The sequence below is a fragment of the Capra hircus genome, chromosome 3 (assembly GCF_001704415.2).
Source record: "Capra hircus breed San Clemente chromosome 3, ASM170441v1, whole genome shotgun sequence".
NCBI classification, from domain to species: domain Eukaryota; kingdom Metazoa; phylum Chordata; class Mammalia; order Artiodactyla; family Bovidae; genus Capra; species Capra hircus.
Window position 1 is genome coordinate 21,800,583 of NC_030810.1, and position 23,547 is coordinate 21,824,129.

The 23,547-nt window shown below is 52.9% G+C and overlaps 1 protein-coding gene and 1 non-coding gene across 4 annotated transcripts; one reads left to right on the forward strand and one right to left on the reverse strand.

Moving 5' to 3' along the window:
* Positions 2,414-19,404, reverse strand: TAL1 (TAL bHLH transcription factor 1, erythroid differentiation factor). 3 transcript variants are annotated; one of them, XM_018043887.1, is made up of 5 exons: positions 17,992-18,069; positions 16,173-16,341; positions 12,230-12,667; positions 10,851-10,945; positions 2,414-5,974 (listed from the first exon to the last, which is right to left on the reverse strand). In XM_018043887.1, exons 3-5 carry the CDS (start codon positions 12,664-12,666, stop codon positions 5,520-5,522), a joined length of 987 nt encoding a protein of 328 aa, XP_017899376.1. In that variant the 5' UTR covers position 12,667; positions 16,173-16,341; positions 17,992-18,069; the 3' UTR covers positions 2,414-5,519. The 3 variants fall into 3 exon arrangements, with proteins under 3 accessions (XP_017899376.1, XP_017899380.1, XP_017899368.1); XM_018043891.1 differs by lacking the exons at positions 16,173-16,341; positions 17,992-18,069 and adding an exon at positions 19,376-19,404; XM_018043879.1 differs by lacking the exon at positions 16,173-16,341 and having other exon boundaries at positions 17,992-18,879.
* TRNAS-AGA lies at positions 6,261-6,331 on the forward strand. The gene has a single exon. It is a non-coding gene; the product is annotated as a tRNA-Ser (tRNA).

Genomic DNA, 23,547 nt, shown 5'->3' on the forward strand with positions numbered 1-23,547 from the left:
GGAGGAAGGCCTGTGGGATCACAAAGGAGGCAGCTGACCCCAGAGAGTCGGGACCATCTCCTGATGCTGAGAACAAATTAACCGGATGAAAGGTGGGTGGGAACCGAGGATGGATAGAAACCCAAAGTGCAAAAACTGGACTTTGTGTTTTTTAATTGCAGCCAGAACAGAAAGGCTAGTGCAGTAAGGGCAAAGAGAACGAAGGGTGGGGTGGTGAGAAACAAGCCTGGAGAGACCATTCGGGCGAGGTTCCATGACCGTCCTTCCCCTTCACGGGCTCAGCCCTGTCCTGCCTGCCACTGTTCAATGAGACATGTGGCCCTGGGAAGATTCCTTTTATCTCTGGCCTCAGTCTCCGCTTCTGGAGATGGGGCACCAGGCCAGCTGATCCCCAAGGGCCCAGCCAGCCCGGGCAGTCGCTAGCCTTGTCCTCTGCCTGGTGGCCGCAGAGCTGATGGGCTCTTCCTGAGCTCTCTGGATGTGGACTGCCTTGCCCTCTCCTGGGAAAGGTCTGTCCGGAAGTCGGTGCTCCTCCCTTCCGCTTCTGTATCCATGACAGTCACACTGTGGCCTCCGCCCCTCCCCTGTGGCTGTTCTCACCAAGTCCACTTGCCAAATCCAGTCAACACTCTCAGACCTTTTCTTGCTTGCCCTCTCGTTTGCCTTGGGCTTGGCTAACCACTTCCTCTACCCCCCACCCCAACACCCTTTGGCCTCAGCCTCTTGAAACACCGTACTCACCCTCTCCTGCTGGCTCTTCTCCTACTCTAAGCGCCCTGCCCTGCCTGCCTGCCTCTCATGTCCCCTTCACCATGCTGTTGCTCAGGTGGTGAATGGCCACACCCACCCTCACCAGTCACCCCATCCCATGACAGAGTCTCCCCGTCTCTCTGCCCAGAGACCTCCTTGCTCTGGGCCGAAAAGAGGCACACTTGGTGTCTTTCAAAAGCCAAGGAGTTTCCCTGTAGACCAGAGTAGTATCCCCAAACCCTGCACGCCTTCGCCCTCCTAGCAACAGTTGGAAGCACCCCAGGACAGGGGACGCCAAGATCAGTGCATGGTGGGATGAGCAATGCTCACCTCCTAAGGGCCAAACTGTGGGTCCTTCGAGTTCCCCTCTTGGCATATCTTTTTCCCTTAATACTAACCACCTTCTAACTTTCTATACAATCCACATAGTTGTTAGGGTAAACATTGACTGAAACCATCCACCCTGGTCGAGCACCACTGTAACCATTCTTGTGAGTTTTACGACAGGAGGTCCTGATAAGAACATGGACCCAACAAGCCACCACCAACCAGAATTCGGTAGAGGTTAAAAGGAGATGCCACGGGTCCTACCACATCCCAGAATCCTTCTCTCTGGTACTCATCTTGGCCGAACAATGTGTGTGCTACCCGGAAGGACCCTGAGTCAGACTGATTGGCGAGACAACCTGGAAATCAATCCCATCACCATAAAACCCAAGCCATGTGGCAGAGCAGTCCTGGGTCCCCTGATCCTCCTGCTCTCTGCCAAGGCACCCCACCACAATAACATCTCTTGCTTTGTCAGCCTTTGCGTCTCCTCCAACAATCCATTTCCAAGTGTTAGACAAGCGCCCCCTTTCCTGCCCTGGAAGGGGTACCCCTTCCTGTAACATATATGGTTACATGTGTCTGTGGGGTTACCATCTCCCCGCTGGAATTTAAGCAACAGGGATTTCCGTTTTCTTCACTGCTAGATCTCCAACACCTAGAACAATATCTGGCCTATGATAGGGTCTCAATAAATATTTGTTAAATGAACAAAGGAAAAAAGGTTAAGTACTTCGTTGGAACTACCTACCATACTGCTGAGGTTCCTGAGATCTTCAGCAGTCTGCACGCAGAGGCCTCCCCAGAACCCAGAGTCCCTGCCTCTGTATGGCAGTCTTATCCTGAGCCTTCACTCACTGCTCTCTCGGCCTCAACCTCTGTCCCTGAGCCCCCCATAAGTCTTGCACTCCCAATCAATCTTGAGGGCAATCAAGAGCAGGTATACAAGCAACAAAGGACAGCCTCCTTTGAGTCACTGAGGAACCTGGGACCCTTCTCTGGTGGGACCTTAATCTGTCCTGAACCTAAGATAAAACCACTGCCCCAGACATGGAGCTAAACCCAACACACCGAGGGAACTCTCCACCCCAAGGCCTGGTGCCCAAAGCATAGGTACACGGTGCTGAGAAGAGCCCCCCACCTCCGTGGGGCCGAGCAGAGGGAAAAGATCAGGAACCCTAATTGGGAGCCCCAGCATAGAAGGTGGGATCGCACCCTGGGAGGACAACTGAGACCTGGAACCTTCATTTCAAGCGAGACAGGTTCATGCCATGGCTTCCCTTTAACGTCTCAACTCTCATCCCGGGGATGAAGCATGCAAGCATGGAGTCCAGACCCCTCTGTAAAACTTTTATTTAGAAATCTTCCCAATATATCCTTATATATATACACACATCATCACCACATGGGTTTTGTCGCTAAGAGTCACACGCCCACAGTGTTGGCCTCTGGGCTGTACAAAGGTCAAGGTACCTGGAGCGGTTACTCCTCTTCTGCAGAAAAATGCAGAGACCTACGCAACGCATCACGTACAGTACAACATTGACGGAAAGTGCTGGGCCCGCCCACAGGAACGATGCGCTATGTACATGGGCCGGGGGCAAGCCTTCGGTGGGGGCCACGTACCATTGAAACCACAAGTACGACGAGACCACCCCCAAAGGCCGAGACAGTCGTGGGCTGACTACAGATGCTGTGCCCTTTGTTTTGCTTTCAGAAAAGGATAAAGGTTGTACCATCTTGTCATTTGCCACTACAAATAAAACATGAATGTTTCTTAAAAGACATGATTCCCTCCAGTCATTTAAAATCATCTTTATCCTCCTCATGTTTTTTACCATTTTCCCCTCTTTGACAAATATTATTCTTGGATGGGGAATATTCATGGGTGAAGAGGAGGCAGAGGAAGAAGAGTATGGTGGGGAGAGATGCTGGAAATGAAAGTGAGAATGATGGATCTTCTCTGGTTCTTAACAAAGTCAAAAAGCTTTGCCTACCCCTCCCTAGGCCTGTCTTGTACTACATTTTACACATTCTGCCCACAATCCCGTATTTCTCTGCTAGACTCCCTTCTATGCCTTGCTTTGGGATGAGACTGAAATGAGGTCAATCTGGAAAGATGAGAATAATCTAGAAAATTCTGAAGTGGGCTAAAGTGGTTTAGAAGCTAAATTACCCAAATACTGCACAGAGAGGCAGTCTGGCCCACTGTCTAGGTCCTGGACTCCGGGTGAGAAATCCCACTGCAGGAATGATACTGACAGGAACAGAGTTCCTTATGGTCTCAAAATGCTTCTACTTCCATGATTCCATTCAGTCCATACCACAGTGATAGGAGACAGGCCAAACCAGGGCATTTATGAGAGAGACATCCAGAGAGAGAACTTTACCAGGTCACACTGCAAGTCTTAGAGAAGAGGGGACCAGAAGCTCAAGCTCCTGCTAGAATGTATAATCCATCTCCTAAAACCCATTCACCATGCTCACTGTGGCCACTTTTCACTCCCAGGTCAAATTAATCGACTGGAAGCAGACACAGCCTTAAGACCTAGAAAAGGTGTTCCATCTTTGGACAGATGGGATTCCTACAGGAGCTTCCAAGTATTGGAAAAGAACCCATCCAAATGTTTGTCAAAATATAATGGGTGGGGAGGTGCTGAAATGGGAGAGAGAGTGCTACAAGGGTTAACCATGCGGCTTCCATTCCCACGAACTGGACCTCACAACTTAAAAGGAAGAGTGGGGAATGCAGGGATCATCTCCATGTGCACGTGACTGTCCCTGAGGCTCTGCCACAGTGAGGGCAAACCACCAAGCTGGAGCCCACAAGGCGTGAGGACCTTTCCCGACAGCTGCAGCGATGGTTCTTCCACATCGCTATGGACAGGGCAAAGCCAGAGCATCAGAGCTGGCCGGGATGACTTGAGGACGCAATGACAGGTGTATGGGACTCGTGTGCAGCTTGCTCCATGGGCCTGGGATGTGGGTCACAGGCAGGCCTCACCTGAAGAAAATCATGTCCCACCATCTGGATTGACACAGGAGATCAATGAGGGGGCAGAGGTCCACTCTACAAAAGGATTCTCCACATTACCAAGGGACTTGCAGTAGAATTTCTTTAAAAGATGAAAGGATCTGATTTACAAAAATGTCATGTACAACTTTTAGCGGGGAGCACTCCTCATGCGTTACGCCAGCCTCCCGTACACACTTGTGATGCCTGAAATTTGCAGACTTAGGGATGTTGAAGGTCCTGCTAAGTGAAAGGGAATGTGCATGGGTCTCAACTGGTCTCTCACTGGGCTCCCCAGGGCCTAGAGGTGGGGCTGGATCCTTGGTCATATCAAGACCCTGAGGTCCCAAAATAACTGAAGTCAAGCAAAATCCCAAATACCAGGAATTCATAGGACGGAATTTGTCGATTCGGTTTCAGAACACAGCCCAGACCGTCAACCATCCTGCAACAGGGAGGCCCCTCTGCACAGCCAGACCACCAGACAGGGCTGCACATCTCCTCTTAAGACCAGCACAGAGCCCATCAGCACACGGACATCCATGCCCCCCACAAACGGCAACGTGTCCCTGGGAAATACAGGCAGGTAGCTCTGAGACACCACCACGATTTGAAGCCCACGTGCCCCAGACAGCTTTTGCTCAATTTCACTATCATTTCTCCTTTGTCTGCCTTCAAACGAAACCTATGGGGCACACTCACAGCCTCAGTCTCGGTCCCCACAGCCACAAGCATGAGGAAGGCAAATCTCAGTGGGAAGAAAGCAGAGCTTAGATCCCCAGGGCAAGAAGGGCTACTGGGTTTTCTGACCTTCTGGCCCAGCTAGGTGAGAGCAGGCTGTCTACTGGCCATCTTCTTCAGCCAGACCCTGAAGAAGGCACCTCAGGGCTTGTGACTCTCTGCAGCAGCTGACAAGCTGGATGGACCAACATGGGCCTGGGTGAAGATGAGGCTCAAGAAATGGGGAGCTATTGGGTACCTATATATTTGGACAGTGTGGCCACAAAAGCCACCCCAGCCAGCTTGGGAGGGGCTAAAGGCAAGGCAGAGGCTGCCGGATGCCTCGGAGAGAGCTGACAAGCCCAGGTCTCAGCAAAGACAGGGCTCCTGTGCTCCAGGCCAAAAGCAATGCCCCTTGAGCCTCTTACTTAAAAAGTCTTAGGGATTTGGAAAAAGGGGAAGACTGTGCCGTCTTCATAAAAAGTACCTACCACTTTGCTCCATTTTACTGGTCTCCTACTGAGGCAGGAAACAGGAAAACCAGCCCCAGAGGCAGCTGGGACTCCCCAAAGTTCAGACATCAAGGAAAGCTCATCAAGTCCATGTCCTACTTCAGAGCTGCCCAAAACTCATCCCACCTACCCTAAAGCCCATGGTCCCAGCAGCCTGAGGGCACCCGCCTGGCTGGTCCCGCGTGGCCCCAGACCCATCACCGAGGGCCGGCTCCATCCGCGGCGGGGAGCATGGCAGGATGGAGGCTGCGGGCTGTGTGCTTGGGTGCTGGCTCTTCTGTGTAGCTGTCCGGGCTGGCTGCCCCGTCCAGGGAGCTGCCACAGCTGGAGTTCGGGGAGAGCACATCCTGCAGGAGATCCTCTGGAGGCGCGCTGCCCCCTCCTCCCCCAGCCCCTCCGCCAGCCCCCACTACAGGGTCCTTGCCAGGCTTGGCCCGCTGGGTGCCTTCCTCCTCCTGGTCATTGAGCAGCTTGGCCAGGAAGTTGATGTACTTCATGGCCAGGCGGAGGATCTCATTCTTGCTGAGCTTCTTATCTGGTGGATGTGTGGGGATTAGCTTGCGGAGCTCAGCGAAGGCCCCGTTCACATTCTGCTGCCGCCATCGCTCCCGGCTGTTGGTGAAGATGCGCCGCACGACTTTGGTGTGGGGACCTGGGGGCAGGAGGACAGGTTAGGAGAGTGGGTTGGAGATTCCCCAGGGCATATTCTTCTGTGGGGAAGAAGAGAAACCATCCATCGGAAAGCTTGGTAAACCCAAAATGCCTTCTTTCCTTTTGCTCAGAAAACTCTTACTCATCCTTCAAAACCCTCCGCTGTCTTCTCCCTCTCTGGGAATTTTCCCTAACCCCTCAGACAAGTGTCCAACCAACCACCGTGGCCCTATAATCCCAAATCTCCATCACCCTTGATCATGACTGTATGCTTCCAAGCTTGACTCTCCTGGGGGCTCAGGTGGTAAAGCACCTGCCTAGAATGCAGGAGACCCAGGTTCAATCCCTGGGTTGGGAAGATCTCCCAGAGAAGGAAATGGCAACCCACTCCAGTATTCTTGCCTGGAAAATCCCATGGACGGAGGAGCCTGTAGGCTACAGTCCATGGGGTCGCAAAGAGTTCGATATGACTGAGTGACGTCACTTCACTTCTTTCCTCTGTGAGCTGTGAGACATTTTAGGACAGGAACCTTTTATAACTCATTCATTCATTCACTTGTGCCAAAAGGCCATATAGCACTAGTCAGATAAACTCTGGAGCCAGACTTTCTAGGTTCAGTTTCTAACTATTACTCCCTAGACCGTAACTCTGGGCAAATTACCTAAACTCTCTGTGCTTTAACTTAATCACCTGCAAAATGGAGAGAGTACCAGAGAACCAAGTTATAAGACTGTCATGTGTATCTAACAACTAACACAGGCAAAATACTTAAGACGATACTTGCCTGGATACTTGCCTCCGGTTAAACCTTCACTAAATGTTACTTTTATCCATTCATCAGTTATTTACTGACAACCAGGCACTATGTGTTAAAACTCAACATTCAGAAAACTAAGATCATGGCATCTGGTCCCATCACTTCATGGCAAATACATGGGGAAATAATGGAAACAGTGACAGACTTTATTATTTTGGGCTCCAAAATCACTGCAGATGGTGATTGCAGCCATGAAATTAAAAGACACTTGCTCCTTGGAAGAAAAGCTATGACCGACCTAGACAACCAATTAAAAAGCAGAGATATTACTTTGCCAACAAAGGTCCATCTAGTCAAAGCTATGGTTTCTCCAGTAGTCATGTATGGAAGTGACAGTTGGACCATAAAGAAAGCTGAGTGCCAAAGAATTGATGATTTTGAACTGTGGTGTTGGTAAAGACTCTTGAGAGTCCCTTGGACAGCAAGGAGATCAAACCAGTCAATCCTAAAGGAAATAAGTCCTGAATATATTGGAAGGGCTGGGGCTGATGCTGAAGCTCCAATACTTTGGCCATCTGATGTAAAGAACTGACTCATTGGAAAAGACCCTGATGCTGGGAAAGATTGAGGGCAGGAGGAGAAGGGGACGACAGAGGATGAGATGGTTGGATGGCATCACTGGCTCAATGGACATGAGTTTGGGTAAACTCTGGGAGTTGGTGATGGACAGGAAGGCCTGGCGTTCTGCAGTCCGTGGGGTCGCAAAGAGTCGGACATGACTGAGCGACTGAACTGAACTGAGGCACTGTGCTAGGCATTAAGAAATAAAGATGAAGAGGACAGAGTCCCTCCCCTCATGGAGCTCACATGTTAATGAGGATGACAGATAATAAACAAGCAGCAAACAAACAACAAACAGACAGGAAGCTGAATGTAAATGAAAAGATGGAAAGGAGCTGCATGTTTTAGCTGAGGTGGCTGGGGACAGCCTTTCAGAAGAAGTGATGTCTATAAGTCAAGAGCAAGTTGTTCAGTCATGTCTGACTCTTCGTGGTCTCATGGACTGTAGCCCACCAGGCTCCTCTGTCCATGGAGGAGGAATTCTCCAGGCAAGAATTCTGGAGTGGGTTGTCATTTCCTTCTCCAGGGGATCTTCCCGACCCAGGGAGGGAACCCAGGTCTCCTGCATTGCAGGCATATTCTTTAGCGTCTGAGCCACCCTATAATGGAAGAACTTAAAGAAGAGCCAGCCAGACATAGGAAGGGAAGCTGGAAGGGCATCTGCAAAGGCCCTGAGTTGAAAAACAGTGGAAGCTAGCCTGGCTAGATTAGTGTGGGTGAGATCAGAGTAGTCTAGGTCCAGATTCCACAGGGCCCTGCAGGGATTTTATTCTAAGGGTGCAGAAAAGCACAGAGTAAGAGCTTACTAAATATTTGCTGACTAACTGATCATGCTGACAGGTGGGGAATGGAGGAGAAAGCAGTGGGAAAATGACTTCACTGGGGGCTCTCTCCCCCGCCCAGGATAGGAGTGGAGAGACAGCCATGCCCAGGCTTGGCCTGAGGCTCTGGGCAGGTGTCTGAGGGCTGCCTCCGTCTCCCATGTCTAGAGTGCACTAAATACACACTGGACCAGTATTCACTAGCGCTCATGCACTAAGACTTGCACAGCAGGTGCAGACACCAGTGTGCATGTATTGAGCACCTATGGTATACAAAGTACTGCACTAAATGTCCCAGCCTGACCAGGGATTCCCAAATCCAAGAATGGCAGAGGATGGCCCCACTAGCTCCCAGGTCCCGGGGCTGAGGCAGCTACTTCCCTCCCAAACACTGAGGCACAGAGCTAGCTAGCTCCCGGCAGTCCTCAGGATGCTTTGTGCCCTGAAGGAAATGCCAGTCCTGGGATAGTTGTTTGCCTTCCTCTGATGACCCAGATGATGAACCAGACTTCAGAACATGGAAAGTTAGGTAGAGAGAATGGGTCACCTAAGACCCATTACTCATTTCACAGCTAGGGAGACTGCAGCCAAAACAGAGGCAGCCCTTGCCCCTGCAAATGAACTCATCAGTGCCAACACTTCCTGCTTGATCATCTCTCTCCTACAATCACACACACACACACACACACACACACACACACACACACACCATGCGCCCAATCATTCATCTCTGCCTGCAGTGTCTTAGAAGCTGTCTTTCCAAACCCCAGCAGGCCCCCACCCAGCTGAAAGTGTTAGTCACTCTTTTGTGACCCCATGGACTACAGCCTGCCAGGCTCCACTGTCCATGGGATTCTCCAGGCAAGAATACGGGAAGTGCATTGCCATTTCCTTCTCCAGGGGAACTTCCTGACCCAGGGATCGAATGCACATCTCCTATGTCTCCTGCAATGGCAGGCGGGTTCTTTACCAAAAGCACCACCTGGGAAGCTGATTCTTCACCAAAGGTCAGACCCAGGCTGGGAAAAACACAACACTCCTGCTGGGCACTCCTACCCTGGCCTCCAGGCCAGACAGAGGGAAGTGCCTCAGCTGCGCCGTCAGAAGGATTGGTCCCTGCCCCGTGGCTGATGACGAGGTGGGGAGAGGAGCATTATGGCTGCTGTCACAGCTAGAGCTACACGGACTCCAGAGGCAGCACCCATCCCAAGCCAGGTCCTAAAAGCACTTTACCCTATTGGTTCAACAACCTGTGAGGAAGCTCTTATCCTCCCTAGTTTACAAATGAGAAAACCAAGGCCCAGAAAAGTTCAGCAACAGGAATCCACATCAAGTCCTAACTTTAGACCTTATGTTATTAACAGCTCCACTTTTATGGACTCCTTTTGGTTAAGTCTCTGATTTCAAAATCCTGTGGATATATCTTGCACCCTCATCCTTCCCTTCACCTCCATCTCTGTCTATTCCTCTCAGGTCTTTCTCAGAGAACTACCAACCTCTCCACAGCTTCCTCTTGCCTGAGTCTATGCCTTGCTCCAGGTCTTCTGTCTCATTCTCTCTGGGCACAGAATAGGTGCTTGGTAAACCCTGGGCATCCAGAGTGCACTGGAACTCCAGAAAGTCCTTCGGCTTTGAAGAGCCTGCTCTCCTGCCCCCTGGTGCTGGGCCCCCTCTACTACATCTGGTCAACCCTGGGAAGAGGGACGGGGGTCCTTCAAATGTCCCCCTCCTCCAGCTGCTTCCTGAAAGTTTGGGGCCAAAGACTACTCAGGTAGTTCACATTAAAAGTGCTGAAACCCCTGGGATGGGGGAAGGGAGGGAGTAGGGTAGAATCTATGGTGTCAGGAAGGGAACAGGGACAAGAGGGGCCCACTTTGCATGGACCTGGGACAAGACCTTTAAAGGTACAATTCCAGGCAAGGAGGAGACTCCAGACCCTTCTCCCAAGAGGACTTTGGAGAAGGTGCAGATAATCCCCGGAGGTCGGTGCTTAGAGTCAGGGGCACCGTGTGTTTCTGCCCTCCCCAGGGATCCTTGGTGTTGAAGAAGACTCTTGAGAGTCCCTTGGACTGCAAGGAGATCCAACCAGTCCATTCTAAAGGAGATCAGCCCTGGGATTTCTTTGGAAGGAATGATGCTAAAGCTGAAACTCCAGTACTTTGGCCACCTCATGTGAAGAGTTGACTCACTGGAAAAGACTGATGCTGGGAGGGATTGGGGGAAGGAGGAGAAGGGGATGACAGAAGATGAGATGGCTGGATGGCATCACTGACTCGATGGATGTGAGTCTGAGTGAACTCCGGGAGTTGGTGATGGACAGGGAGGAAGAGTCGGACACGACTGAGCGACTGAACTGAACTGAACTGAGGGGTCCTTGCCGAGTGGAGAAATGGAGCTAGAGTGGAGACAACTGACAGTGGAGGTTTGAGCTAAGCACCACAGTGTGTCCCTCACTCCCATGCCCTCTCTTCCCAGGACTGGGTGGCAACCCCCAGCTCCACCCATCACCTCTCCTAGTCCCAGGCCAACAGGGCAAGGACTTTGACAGTTAGGGGCTCCAAGACAGCTCACTCATCCCTGTGAGACACCTAGGGAGTTGTCCCTGATGGTCCCGGCTTCAGGGGCTCTAGCAGCTTGAGGGACTGAGTGTACAAGTTGGGGGTGGGAGTAAACTCACCGTCAGTAATCTCCATCTCATAAGGGGAGGGTCTCCTCTTCACTCGGTTGTTGGTGGCGAACATAGGGAAGGCATCTGGCTCCCCAAAGAAGCCACTGTAAGAGGGAGCAGGCAGACCACAAGATCACAGACCCTCCCCACCTGTTCTTGAGCCCCCACAACCCCTGAAAAAACAAGGGCAGCCCTGGTCCCTTTGCACCAGAATTGGGGCTAAAAGGAACATAAAACACACACACACCCCTCACCCAGCCTTTCTCTATGGTTAGACAAGCAAGGGGAGGGGGGCCACATACCTGCACACCCTACACATACACACACACACACACACACACACTCAATGGCGAACACAGGGAGCAAACACGAAAATGAACACACATACTCCCCTCCCCCATACAAGTGCACAATCCATAGACACCTCTGCGCCCAAACAGGTGCTCACACAGACAGCCTTCACAGCTGGAGTGTGCAATTCCTGCGTCTCATAACTGCACCTTGTTCCCTACCCTCAGCCTCCCCTCACCTTCACCCCAGCCCCATGGGACCCACGGACAGACAACAGACAGGAAACCCTGACTCAGTCCTGCTGACATGTTCCCCCATCACCCACTCTACTGGACTCTCCCTAGCTTCTTTCTCTGGCAGCCAGCCGGCAGGCTCCCCACTGCCCCACACTGTCTCTCCCTGCCTCATCTTCCCGTCTCCACCCCAACCCTGCCTCCCTCTCTCCACCACCTCAGTGGTCCCACCAGGGAAACGGACACCTTCACACCAAAGGAAGCACTAGTCCAGGACAGAGATAGCAGCTAGGAGAGGAGGGGCTCAGGAGAGGAGGGAGGGATCCATTCCCCAGGTGGAGGGGAGATTCCCGAGGAGCCCTCTCCAGTCACTCTCAGATGCACGTCTCTCACCTGTCCACTGAGGGTTGCAGAATCCAGAATAATTTCACACCGGAGCACACTGAGACACACTCTTGCCTGGTACTCACACTCACAAGACTCCTCCAGTCCACCCCGCCGCCACCACCACTACCACCACGCGGCACCCCGCACTTCTGCTCACACCCAGCCGCATGCCTGCACTCCCCCGCCTCAGCTTCTGCGCTCCCTGCACGCCGCAGACACAAGCCATCCGCACACTGGCCCCTGCGTCCACACCCACGCACACACATACACAAACACATTTGCAGAGGGCTCCTTCCTCACTTGCACGCGGTCTTCAGCCTAGGCTTTTCCGTCTCCGGGTGTAAATCCCCTCTCCCCCTCTCTCCGCGAGCTCAGCCACTCGGCCTGGCCGGGAGGGGATGGCTGACTCCCCACGTGCGGAAGGGGAGTCCCAGGGCCCGCGCCGCCTGCCCACCCGCCCCTCCCGCCCGCCCTGACCTGCCGAGAGAGGCCAACGGCTGGCTGAGGCTGTAGAGCAGCGCGCGGCCGGGGGCGGCGGGGGCCGCCAGCGCGGGCGGGCTCAGCTGCACCATGCGGCCGTCGCCGGGCAGTTCCGCGGGGGCTGAGGCGGGCGCGGGCCCGGGTGGTCTGCACAGCTCTGTGGTGGGCACCCGATGGCGCGCTTCGGCCGCCGCCGACTCGCGGCCCTTTAAGTCCCGCGCGGCGCCGCCCCCACCGGCGGGGCCACCCCCCGGGCCGCCGGCGCGCGTGCCCAGCTCGATGACCGGGGGCTCCGCCGGGGCCGCGCGGCTCGTCTCCTTGGCGACGCCGTTCAGCAGGACCAGGTGCGGGGGGGCCATGCGGGCCTCGGCCGCGTCCCGTCCCTCTAGCGGGGGGTCACTGTGTGCCGCCTCGCTCGGCGGCTGCTCCGTCATCCTGCGGGTAGACAGACAGACAAGCGGACGCCCGCTCAGACCACGGCCCCCGGCCCACCCACGCTGGGGGGCGGGATGGGGCGGCGGCGGGGGGCGGCTGCTGAGGGAGGGGGTGAGGAGCGGAGGGAAACTCACGCACGAAGACGTGAGAAGACGCGGACCAACTTAACGCCACGTGGACACACACGAGCCCGGGGTGCTGGGGCCGGAGAGAAAGGGGGGATCTCCGGTTTGGGAGAAGAGAGGGGGATGCCTGGGAGACAGAGACTGAGGGCCGAAGGGACAGAGGTGGATAAGCACCAGAGACATTGGAAGAAAAGGAATACAAATCCAGCCAGCGCAAGAAAAACAGAGTTGGGGGGTAGGGGAGGGAGGAGGAAGGAAATGCAGACAGAGGCGAGAAAGAAATACCACCCGTGCCCCTTCTCGGGGCCGCACGGGAAGAGGAGGGAGCAAATCCCCGACCGACTGTGCTCTTCCCGCCCCCCTTTTGGTTTTGGCGGGGAACCTGTCGCGCGGAGGTGGGGTGCTTTTTGCAAACACCCTCTTCTTTCAACAATACGTGCCCCCAGCCTACCGCCACACACCCACATACGTACACCTGGAAATCTGGTGGGGGTGGGGGTGCAGGAGTGATCAGAGCTGGCAGAGAATTATCCAAAGGAACTCAGCTCTCCCTTTCAACACGCATTCACCACCACCCCCGCGGGGGTGTCGGTCTACACCCAGCAAATCCACCTGTGTTCTGTGGAGCCGCTGGAATACCCAGTGACCCTTTACTCCCACCAGGATTGGAGATGGGTCATCAGGGAGGGATGAAGATGATCTAGGCCCTACCTCCCTGCACACTGTTCTTCCTTTTGCTCAGCTGGACTCAGAAGTGAGGTGGGGGTCTAGAAGGGAGGCCTGGCTGAGGCGATGTGGAGCCCGGACATTGGAAGAGTAGTGTTCTTAAGGCCACTGGGCTCTGGGCACCCATCCACGAATGTGAGGAAGGGGTGTAATGATGGCTGGGGAACTCCTCCAGCACTCACCCATCTCCCTTTCCCACTTCGGTGTTGTCTTCTGGGGAACAAGAGGAATACCTCATATATGCATTTAAAAGCACTGTGCAAATGCTTAAGTAAACATTATTATAGGCAGAGAGACTGGGCCCGAAAGGGGACTGCCTTGCCCAAGGTCACAAAGAGTGGGACTAGAACTCCAGTCTCTTTGCAATCCTCCAGTGCATGCATGCATGCTAAGTCACTTATCCGCTTATCCTCGGTACACATATATCCATATATCCCGTATATCCCCCATATATATCCCTCCCATATATCCCCCCATCTCCAACCAAGGACATTGCTCTCCTCCTCAACCACACTCCAGGGTGATTGCAGGCAGAGTGATTGCATTTCCACTCTCTCCCAGTTCTTCCATAACATGCAACAACCACCACCCCCCTCCTACACACACACACACAAACCGAAAACAGAAAAACTATGAGACTCTGGGTCCAGAGTATGAAAATATTTGTCACTTTTAATAAAACAACAAAAACATAACCAACTCGACAGGCTTTATAAGACGTTCAAAATAAAGTTTCTGCTATCGGAATTATATAAGTGGGGTATTTTATAACAGAAAACAAATACACAAAAATCCAACTCAGCCCCAAGCAGAGAATTCATTCCTGGCAGCCATTCTGCCCCTGCACCGCTCTGGACTAGTTGGCCTGGGAGCCATCCTCCCACCTCAGAAGAAAGACGGGACCTTCTGAAACCTCCAGATGTCACTCAGCTTAGTTGCCACTAGACACAGCTGATGAATAATCACCATTCCAATTATGCTCCTGCCCTAAGTCTGCCAGCCCCATGGGCTGGACCCCAAAACGACAAAATTCCCCTAGACTTGGTATACCCTGGCTGCAAAGGCAGTAGGTCCGCAACACTTCATTGGAAGCGAGTTTATGATTATGGTGGAAACAATAGGTCTATATCCACAGAATGGGACTGCCAAGACACTTCAGTCACTAGAAATGCACCAGAGGTATACCACTAGAGACTTCCTGGCTCCCCTCAACAGTGAAATGCATTGGAAATATACAGTCCTCTGGCAAAACATACAAGCCCCAAGAGGCTGGCTCCCTACCTTACTATCCCCAGGCACTGTTGTGCACCCAGTGACACGTGCTTCAGTCTCAGCTTCTAAATGAATGACGAGCGGTTCACTATGCAATCGCCAAAATGAGCCCAAGCTCTCCTACTTATACCTTCTGATTAATTCTGAGGCTCTGTGTAGGATCAGATCTCAGGGGGTGGGGGTGGTGGGAGCAAGTATTTTAGATGAGTTGACTCTAGCCCGAATGCTCTCTCCAGATGCCTATAAATATCTGTATCTCTCAGACTCCCCCTGAGAAACCTATAATTGGTCCCCTGGGCTTTGTGGCCAACCTCTTCCAGCCCCTCCTGGGACCTCAGGAAAACCCTGCTTGCTCTCTGCAACCAGGATCACCCAAGGCCAGGGATCCCGACTCTTGAGGAAGCCACTGCAGAATTCACTTTCGGTGATCGGTGACTAAACCCGATCACTTGGCTTTGGTTAAGATTATAAAAACGAAAGCCTAGTGATTTTTACTTGTTTTTATTAGGGAAAATGAAGAAGGGGAGTGAGAAGATTGCAGATTTTGAACTGAACAGCGCTGGACTATTCGACCATTACAACTCCTCTTTGTGCGACCAAATCCCAGCTCCAAGCCCCCTACCTCGGCTCATCTCCTGTTGCCAGGCAGGCAGCCGGATCATTTCCATATGTGTCTGAACAAGACTGGGGAACCTGAGAGCTCTAGGGGCAGACACCTGGTCTCTGGCAGTTCCCCATCCCCAGCAGGGAAAATTTTTTGTGTAAAAGCAGCCTCTGCCATGCCCTGGGCTAGAGTCTTGGCCTCCAGTCGGTCCCTCATACTGCATCCACACACACCCCCACCCCGGCATGACCCCCTGGGGGAGCCCCAAGCCTGCACACAAACCACAATCACGCCAGAACAGAACCACTTTCCCGCTGCTACTGGTGTGGAGGGGTGTTCGAACGCAGCCCCACCCTAGGCCTGAGGCCCCCGACTGGGCCCACCCAAGTTAGGACTGCGTTAGCCAGGATGGCTGCGGCCTTCTTCCTGCCGGGGCCCTCCCCTCCCCACTGCACACAACCTGACCTATCCGAATACAGCCGTCCCAAAGTTATGAGCCTTGTGAAACATTTACGGAACCATGGAGCATTAGGGGGAATACAGTCCAACTAACTGTTCTTATGCGGGAAAGGGCCCTGCTGGAAGCCACAGTAGCAGAGGCCGCAGTCAGTGGCAGAGTCAGATCTCAGGATTCCCAGCTCTGGGTTCATCCTCCTCTCCCCCTCCCCAGTCTGAAACTGGACTGTCCTCTGTCCCCAGCTTTCCCCACCTCAGGCCAGATCCCAAGGCCTTCCTGGTGACTGTTTCCATCAGCCCTGTCATCCCCTCAAAAACTCACCTGGGGCATATTTAGAGAGACGGGCCCCTCTGAATAGGATCTCCACTCCTCCGGCCAGAGAGAGGTGGGAGTCGAGGTCCAGGTTGTGGACCGGGGTCTTTGCTCTCCCCGTCTCTCACCGAGAGCCCGGCAGTTAGGCCAGTTAGGCCGCGGTGTGGTCCTGGGCGGTCTGCCGCGCCCAAAGCGAGTTTCCAGGAAAGATGGGGGTGGAGAGAAAGGGAGGGCAAGAGGGAGGGAGAGAGAGAAATGGGGGTCAATGGCTGGGAATTACCTCATGTCCTCCTCAACCAACCCTGGGGATCGCCAGCAGCTTTCCACCCCCGACCTGCAGGTGTTTGAAGCCTCCCCCACACCCCCAGAAAAAAGAACCCGGCACCTGACCAATCAGGAATAACTACATAGTCCAACAACAACAGCTCGCGGCAGACTGCCCTGAACATTATCGGACCCTCCAACCCGGAGGGTTCAGTGTGGCTCGTTTGTTTTCTAACAGCGGTTGGCTCTGGAACCGAAGTCAGGCGAGTCAGAGCTGCGGCCACAGCACCGGAGTCGTCCGCAGCCTGGCTTGGGTGGGTAGGGGGATGTGTGTACCCAAAGGGGATCCAGTCTTTAGACCGTGGTCGGTGGGACAAAACCTCTGAGAAGCCCCATTCTCTCTCTGACTCTCACCGCCCCACCTCCAACCTAAACCGAAACCAGAACCCAATTCCAAAGACTACTTTCCCGAAGGGATACAACACAGTCTGAACCGCAGAAATCAGAGAGAATAGGGGGAAGGGGGCAGAGAATCTGATGTATCCAGGTCCCTTTTTTTTTCTTCCTACCGATTAAGGGAAACAAACAAAAAAGGATGAGGAAGGGGAAAATAAGGAAAGAAATTTAAAAAGAGAGAGAAGGAAGGTCCTCGCCTCTCCCTCCAACCATCCCTACACAAAATTTTCGATTCTTCCGTATTCAAGTCAGCAGAGTACAAGAGAATTCTAGTAATTCTTTGCAGCAGTAAACAAGGAAAGGAGGGAGGGTAAAAATAAATCAAATATTGCTTCCCAGGGTGTAGTGGCAGGGAAATTTAGTTTGCCTTTTTTCTTTTTTTTCCCCTCCCTGTGGAAGGTTTTGTTTAATTTGTTTTGCTGAAATCGTTCAGTTTATGGCCACACATCGAAGTCTTGGATTAATAGCTAATGCCACCTCTTTTTTTTGCCCTGGCTTTAGTGAAAATACAGTAATAATTGTTCCCTGCAGTTTCAATCCAATGCAGATTTTCTTTCTCCTCTTCTAATTCAAAAGGGGGGAGGGGTGAGAACAAGGGGAAATCCAGTTGTGCCCGGTGTCTTAGGTCGGGGTTAATTTTTGCTTTAGGATGGAGTCTCTGTGCTCCTCCGTCTCTCCATGTCTCTCCTAGTCACAAACCCAGCAACTTAAAAAACAGAGCGCTGGTGGGAGGAAACCCCCGCTGCTTTGTTAGCGCCCCAAAGAAGCTAAAAGGGACTAGTCGCTCCTACATGACTATTTTAATTAAAATATGATGGTGATGACGATGACTGTGATGGTGATGATGACATTAGCAACCACAACCACTGGCAAAACAAAATCCTTTCTTTCAGAGCTAGGGCAGCGCTGACCTAGCCCGGCCCTGGTCATCGATGCGACGGGGTATCTGACCCACGCGGGAATGTGGCTCACCAGGGGAAGGGGTGGAAAAATGTTCCTTGGAGATGATCCCGAAGTCCCCACCCGAGGCGCGAGGCCTGGAGAATGCGCCCATTGTCTTTTCCTGGCCTCTCCCGCAGACCCCGGCGGCCGTACCCGTGAAACTGACCAGAAATGGACGAAGCCTGAGTGCCGCGGGAACCGAAGCTGGCGGCTACCGGCTTGAAGGCGCGGGCCTCCGCGAACGCTGCTCAGCTTCCAGCCTGGAAGAGGCTCCCACTCACTAACAAACCCCTCCAACACTGAGGCACAGACTGGCCTCCGGACAGAGCAGCCGCTGATCCAGCTGCTCATCCAAGCCAACACTGGCTTCCGAATACATCATAAATTGGAATAAAATGTGAAATCCCTCACCCCGCCCCCATGCCGCCTCCTCAACTTGCGCATCCATCTCTCGCTCGTTCGCCCTCCCCTCCACCCCCAGCGATTTACAAATGCACTTCCAAAGGACACTAGCACACAGCCACACAAGCCGGGGTGGACAAGGCCACTCGCGGACCAGCCGCATAGAAGGGAAGCAAAGCAAGCACAGCCCAACACTGCCCCACAAGCCGACTCGGTCAGGCCCAAACATTGTCCAGCAGGACACAACGAAACCGATCAAATGCAATCGCTCCTAGGCGCACGACCCAAGGTAGTCAGGATCACGGACGTCCAAAACAACGACGAGACTATCCAAACACAATCGAGATCAAGCAACCCAACATACATGTCGAGAAGGCAAACGAGCATAATTGTATCTACAACGATGAAAACGCAGAAGGGCCTCGGAGAATCCAAATCTATACACCGAACAGCACAAGCACCATCACACTTGGGACACACAACCTGTCGCCTGGAAGACCACACTCAGAAGTCAACACTGTCCATAGCTCACACACGCACTCTCAACAATTCCACTGCATGCCCACAACCACCAAGAAGAAACGAAAACCAACCACCGCCTCGCGCATTTCTGTATATTGCGTAAGAAAAAAGGGAAGGAAGGAAGAGAGTCTCCGAGACGGGAGGGGCGGCGACGGCGGCGGCGAGCGCAAGGGCGTCCCTGGAAAATAACCCCCCCATCGAAAGAAACCGAGGGAAAAGGAGCGAAACCTTGTTTTTGCGAGCAGGCAAAAAGAGGGAAGAAATTGATGGGGAATTCCGTGAGAGGCTGCAGGTTGCCTTCCCCTAGAAAAAGGCCAGAATGCTCACGTTTTGCCGCTACTGGGGGACGCGTGTGGCCATTTTGAGGCCTGGTCCTTAGTGCCGAGCCCTCCCCTCCCCCCGGCCCCGTCCCCGTTCCCCGCCCGCCCGCGCCGCGCCGCGCCGCGCCCGGCTCCTCCACCGCCGCGCTCTAATCCCGCTCACGTTCTAGGCCTCGTTAGCATGGGCCGAGGCGCGCGGGGGCCGTGTGCGCCGCGGAGATAAGGCACTGCCGCGGGTCCGCTCGCCCCCGATAAGCGCCTCGGCCATTATGGGCCAAATGATTCATTTTAATTTGGCAATTTCACCGGAGGGGAGTGGGGACTGGTTGCACGGCTTTGGGACCGGCCCCGGAATGCGCCACGGAGAGAGCTGGGCTCTGTGTAGGACCCGGCGGGTGCAGCCTCATTACAGATCCCGAGGCCTCCCGGATCCCCCGGCTCCCCACAACCTCAGTCCCTCCTCCTTCCAGACACATTTCTCCAACGACTCGCATCTCAGCCAGACCACAGCACCCAAACGGTCACATCTAACCCTTCCTTCCCTGACATCCATTCATTCTAGTGTCCTAGATACCCGAATTTCAAGGGACAGTTCCTCTTAGCCCAGAAAGCTCCCCAGCTCCCACCCCTCCCACTCCCATCCCCCCTGAACCTTGTCTCTTTCCTGCTCTAAAATGGAGCCTGCTTGCCTGAATGTCTGGACTGAGGTTTCTCCAACGGGCTCTAGGGAGGAGGAACTGGTGACAACTAAGTGTTTAAAATATCCATTCTACTGAGTTTCAGGCTGAGCCCAGAGCTCGGGAACATTTAACATTTTAATCTCACTACTGAAGCACTGTGGGCTTCCCTGGTGGTTCAGTTGGTAAAGAATCTGACCACAATGCAGGAGACCCAGGTTCAATCCCTGGGTCCGGAGGATCCCCTGGAGGAGGAAATGGCAACCCACTCCAGTATTCTTGCCTGGAGAATTCCAAGAACAGAGGAGCCTAGCGGGCTACAGTCCATGGGGTCACGAAGAGTCAGACAGGACTGAGCGACTAACACACACTGAAGCCCTGTACAAATACTAACTTATTTCGTTCTCACAAACAATTCTAAGAGGTTGATGCGGTGATCTTCACCTAACAGATAGGGAAACTGAAGCACAGAGAGTAAAAGTAATTTCCCCAGTGTTACAGATCTATTGAGTGGTGAAACCTGAGTTTGAAGCAAATTTGGCACCGGAGTCCTCCAGAGCCCATCCAGAGCCTAGGCTTGGAGGACAGATATGGGCTCAACTCATTGCAGGAGCCCAGATCTGTACTGTGTCCTAAAAATCGGTTCTGTGAGAGGGCAGGCAGTGAAAAATCTGGCTTAAAACTCAACATTCAAAGAAACGAAGATGATGGCATCTGGTCCGATCACTTCATGGCAAATGGGGAAAGAATGGAAACAGTGACGTTTTATTTTCTTGGGCTCCAAAATCACTGTGGATGGTGACTGTAGCCATGAAATTAAAAGACCCTTGCTCCTTGGAAGAAAAGCTGTGACAAACCTAGACAGCATGCTAAAAGGAAAGACATTACTTTGCTGACAAAGGTCCATATAGTCAAAGCTATGATTTTTCAATAGTCATGTACGGATGAGAGTTGGACCATAAAGAAAGCTGAATGACGAAGAATTGATGCTTTTGAACTGTGGTGTTGGAGAAGACTCTTGAGGGTCCCTTGGACTGCAAGATCAAACCAGTCAATCCTAAAGGAAATCAAACTTGAATATTCATTGGAAGGACTGAGGCCAAAGCTGAAACGCCAATCCTTTGGCCACCTGATTCGAAGAACTGACACATTAGAAAATACCCTGTTTCTGGGAAACATTGAAAGCAAGAGGAAACAGGGACAACAGAGGATGAAATGGTTGGATGGCATCACTGACATCCAGCTTGCTCACTAACAGCTCTGTGAGATGGTGAAGAACAGGAAAGCCTGGCATGCTGCAGTCCATGGATTCGCAAAGAGTTGGACACTACTGAGCTGCTGAACAACCACAAGGCAGTGGGCTCAGCCTATGGAAGGTATATAGATTCATTGTTTTACTGTGGAAGCTCAAATACTACAAGTCATGTAGATCTGAATCTCAGCTTTCTTATCTGTAAAATGGGAGGGTAACAACCCCAGAGAACTGTTATCATTATATATCATTATATAAAATGATCTTTAAAAGGTGGTGAGGGCAATAATTTATGGAACCTTGCCCAGGCTGACATCCTATGCACTTGCACATAGGAGTTCTGGTTATCATTACAGAGAAGGAAATTAGGTCATGAGGAGATGTGACTTTATCAAAGCTTTCAGTGACCTAGAGGAAAAGCCAAGACCCAAACTCAGTTATCCAGTTCCCAGTCCCCAACTCTACCCACCAGGCAAGGCTTCTTTGTCCTTCTAGCATCTTGGTTTTGAGCTCCTTTTGGAGCCTGAGAATTCACGGAACAAGTCCCATTCGAAGACTGAGTCCAGAGTGTGTCCAAAGCCTGAGTCCAGCTCCTCCTTGTCTATCAGGTAACTCTCTGTAAAGGTACAGTTAATTCAGTGCAGCCTGTTCCCTCTGCTTCTCTTGTGCTCTCTGGTGGAAGTCAGGATACCATGTGGACATGGGTAACTTTACAGAATCCTATGGAAGAGAGGCTACCCATGTCCTGGGAAAAAGTCTAATTCCTGGACGTGCCACAAAGCCTGCTCTGGCCCAGCCACACCAACTGCTGGGCAAGGGACTCAGGGGAGAGGTCTCTGTGGTTCACTCAGCCCCATCTCCCCAGGGCTCTAGCCCTGCTTCACCCACTGTTAGTTACCAAATTCTACCCCTTTATTAGTCTTCTTCATTTAAATATTTATTTACTTGACTACACTAGGTGTTAGTTGTGGCATTGCAAGATCTAGTTCCCTGACCAGGGATTGAACCCGGGGCTCCCTGCTTTGGGAGCAAGGAGTCTTAGCCACTGGACCACCAGGGAAGTCCCTGCCCTTTTCTTTCTTGAAACCTCTCTGCAATGGGGGTGGGCTTTCATCTCTCCCGTCTCTGGTTTCTGTTGCCTTTGCTTGGCTGCATCACTAAATAGAAAGGGTGGGATTCAAATAATTCCAAATTTAAAGCCCAGCGCTACCACCCTTGGGCTGTGGCACCATTGGGCAAATCATTTCACATCTCTGAGCAACTGCGAAAAGGGAGAGCCCCGCCAGGGAATGCTTTCTTAGAATTGATGCCTGGGCTGAGATGGGAGAGTAGGCTGAGGGGTAGCTTAGAGGACTGAGCACTGAGAGCCTTCCAGGTAAACCAAGGGCTGGAGGAGAACAACTTGAGGTTCATAAAAGGAACAGAAAACAGTCCAGTAATGGCTGAAGCAAGGCTATGGACAATTCAAAGAATTGAGGAGGGGACCATCATGTTTATTTGGTTGGGTGTGGGAGTGTAATGTCCTGTACAGGATCAGATTTGCATTTCTAGAAAGCCATTTGGCTGCAAGGTGGAGAAAGGGTGTGTAGGGGTGGGAAGGATGTGGGGAGGTCAGTTCTGAAGACAATGCAGTGATTCAAGGAAGGGGGATTGGAGAGGGGACGAGGGTTGCCAGGAAAATGGCAAGAGGTAGATGACATGTATTTAGAACACAAATCAGGTGTAAGATTTGGGTTGGCGGGGTGAGGGACAAGGAGAGATCCAGGAACCCTCTGGGTTTTTGGCTGAATTTGCCTCGATGGGTGTGTTACTCCTGGTGATGGAGGCTTGGAAACCAAAGGGAACGAGAAGTGATTCTGCATTTGGTTTTAAATGTCTCGAGTTTAGGTGCCTTGGAGGAACCGCCAGGCTGTTGGGTTATTTTACAGGGCTTTAAACGACCCCGCCGGGCACCCCAAGGGCTGTGAGCAAGGAACAGGGACAGGTACGGCTTTTGTCAGCCCTGCTGCGCAGAGAGACGCGTGGTGAGGTGACGTCTCCCCATCCCCCTCTATCCGCGAAGCTCCAGAGTCTGACCGTCTGGCGGCCATCGCGACCCGGCCCCCAGCCCCCCGCCTGGGGCTGGGGGCTCGTGACGTCTACACTCGCCCGCCTTCCCGGTTTCCGACGGTCGATGGAAAAACGGAAACGGCGCGCCGAACGGAGCGCCGCCCGAAATAGCATCTGGGGCCTGTCGGTCAGCGCACTGTCCGAGTGTCCGGGAGCGAGTGACGCTACCCGCGGCCCCGCCAGGAAATGCCACCCCTCCTCCGCCCGCCCCAAGCAGGGGCCTCGCGCGGGCGGGCAGGAAACCCGGAGCTCCTGGGCTGGGGATGTCGAGGTGGAGGGGACGTGAGGAGAGAAGGCCTGGGAGAAAAGGCCTGGAGGGAACAGCGAGCCCGGCTTTGGGCCTGAGGGCGTCGCCGTCGCCACTCTCTGACCTGTCCCCCACCCCCACCAAAGGCTGGGTTCGCCTCCAAACTTGAGGCTTTAAATTTTTTGGAAGTGTT

Excerpts from the sequence above, each read along its gene's own strand:
- TAL1 (XM_018043879.1), bottom strand. The coding sequence starts at position 18,176 with ATGAGCAGCTGGATCAGCGGCTGCTCTGTCCGGAGGCCAGTCTGTGCC. Across the intron at positions 12,668-17,991 it reads TCAGGCTTCGTCCATTTCTG|GATGACGGAGCAGCCGCCGA; the intron begins GTCAGTTTCACG and ends GTCTACCCGCAG. Across the intron at positions 5,975-10,850 it reads TGAGATGGAGATTACTGACG|GTCCCCACACCAAAGTCGTG; the intron begins GTGAGTTTACTC and ends TCCTGCCCCCAG.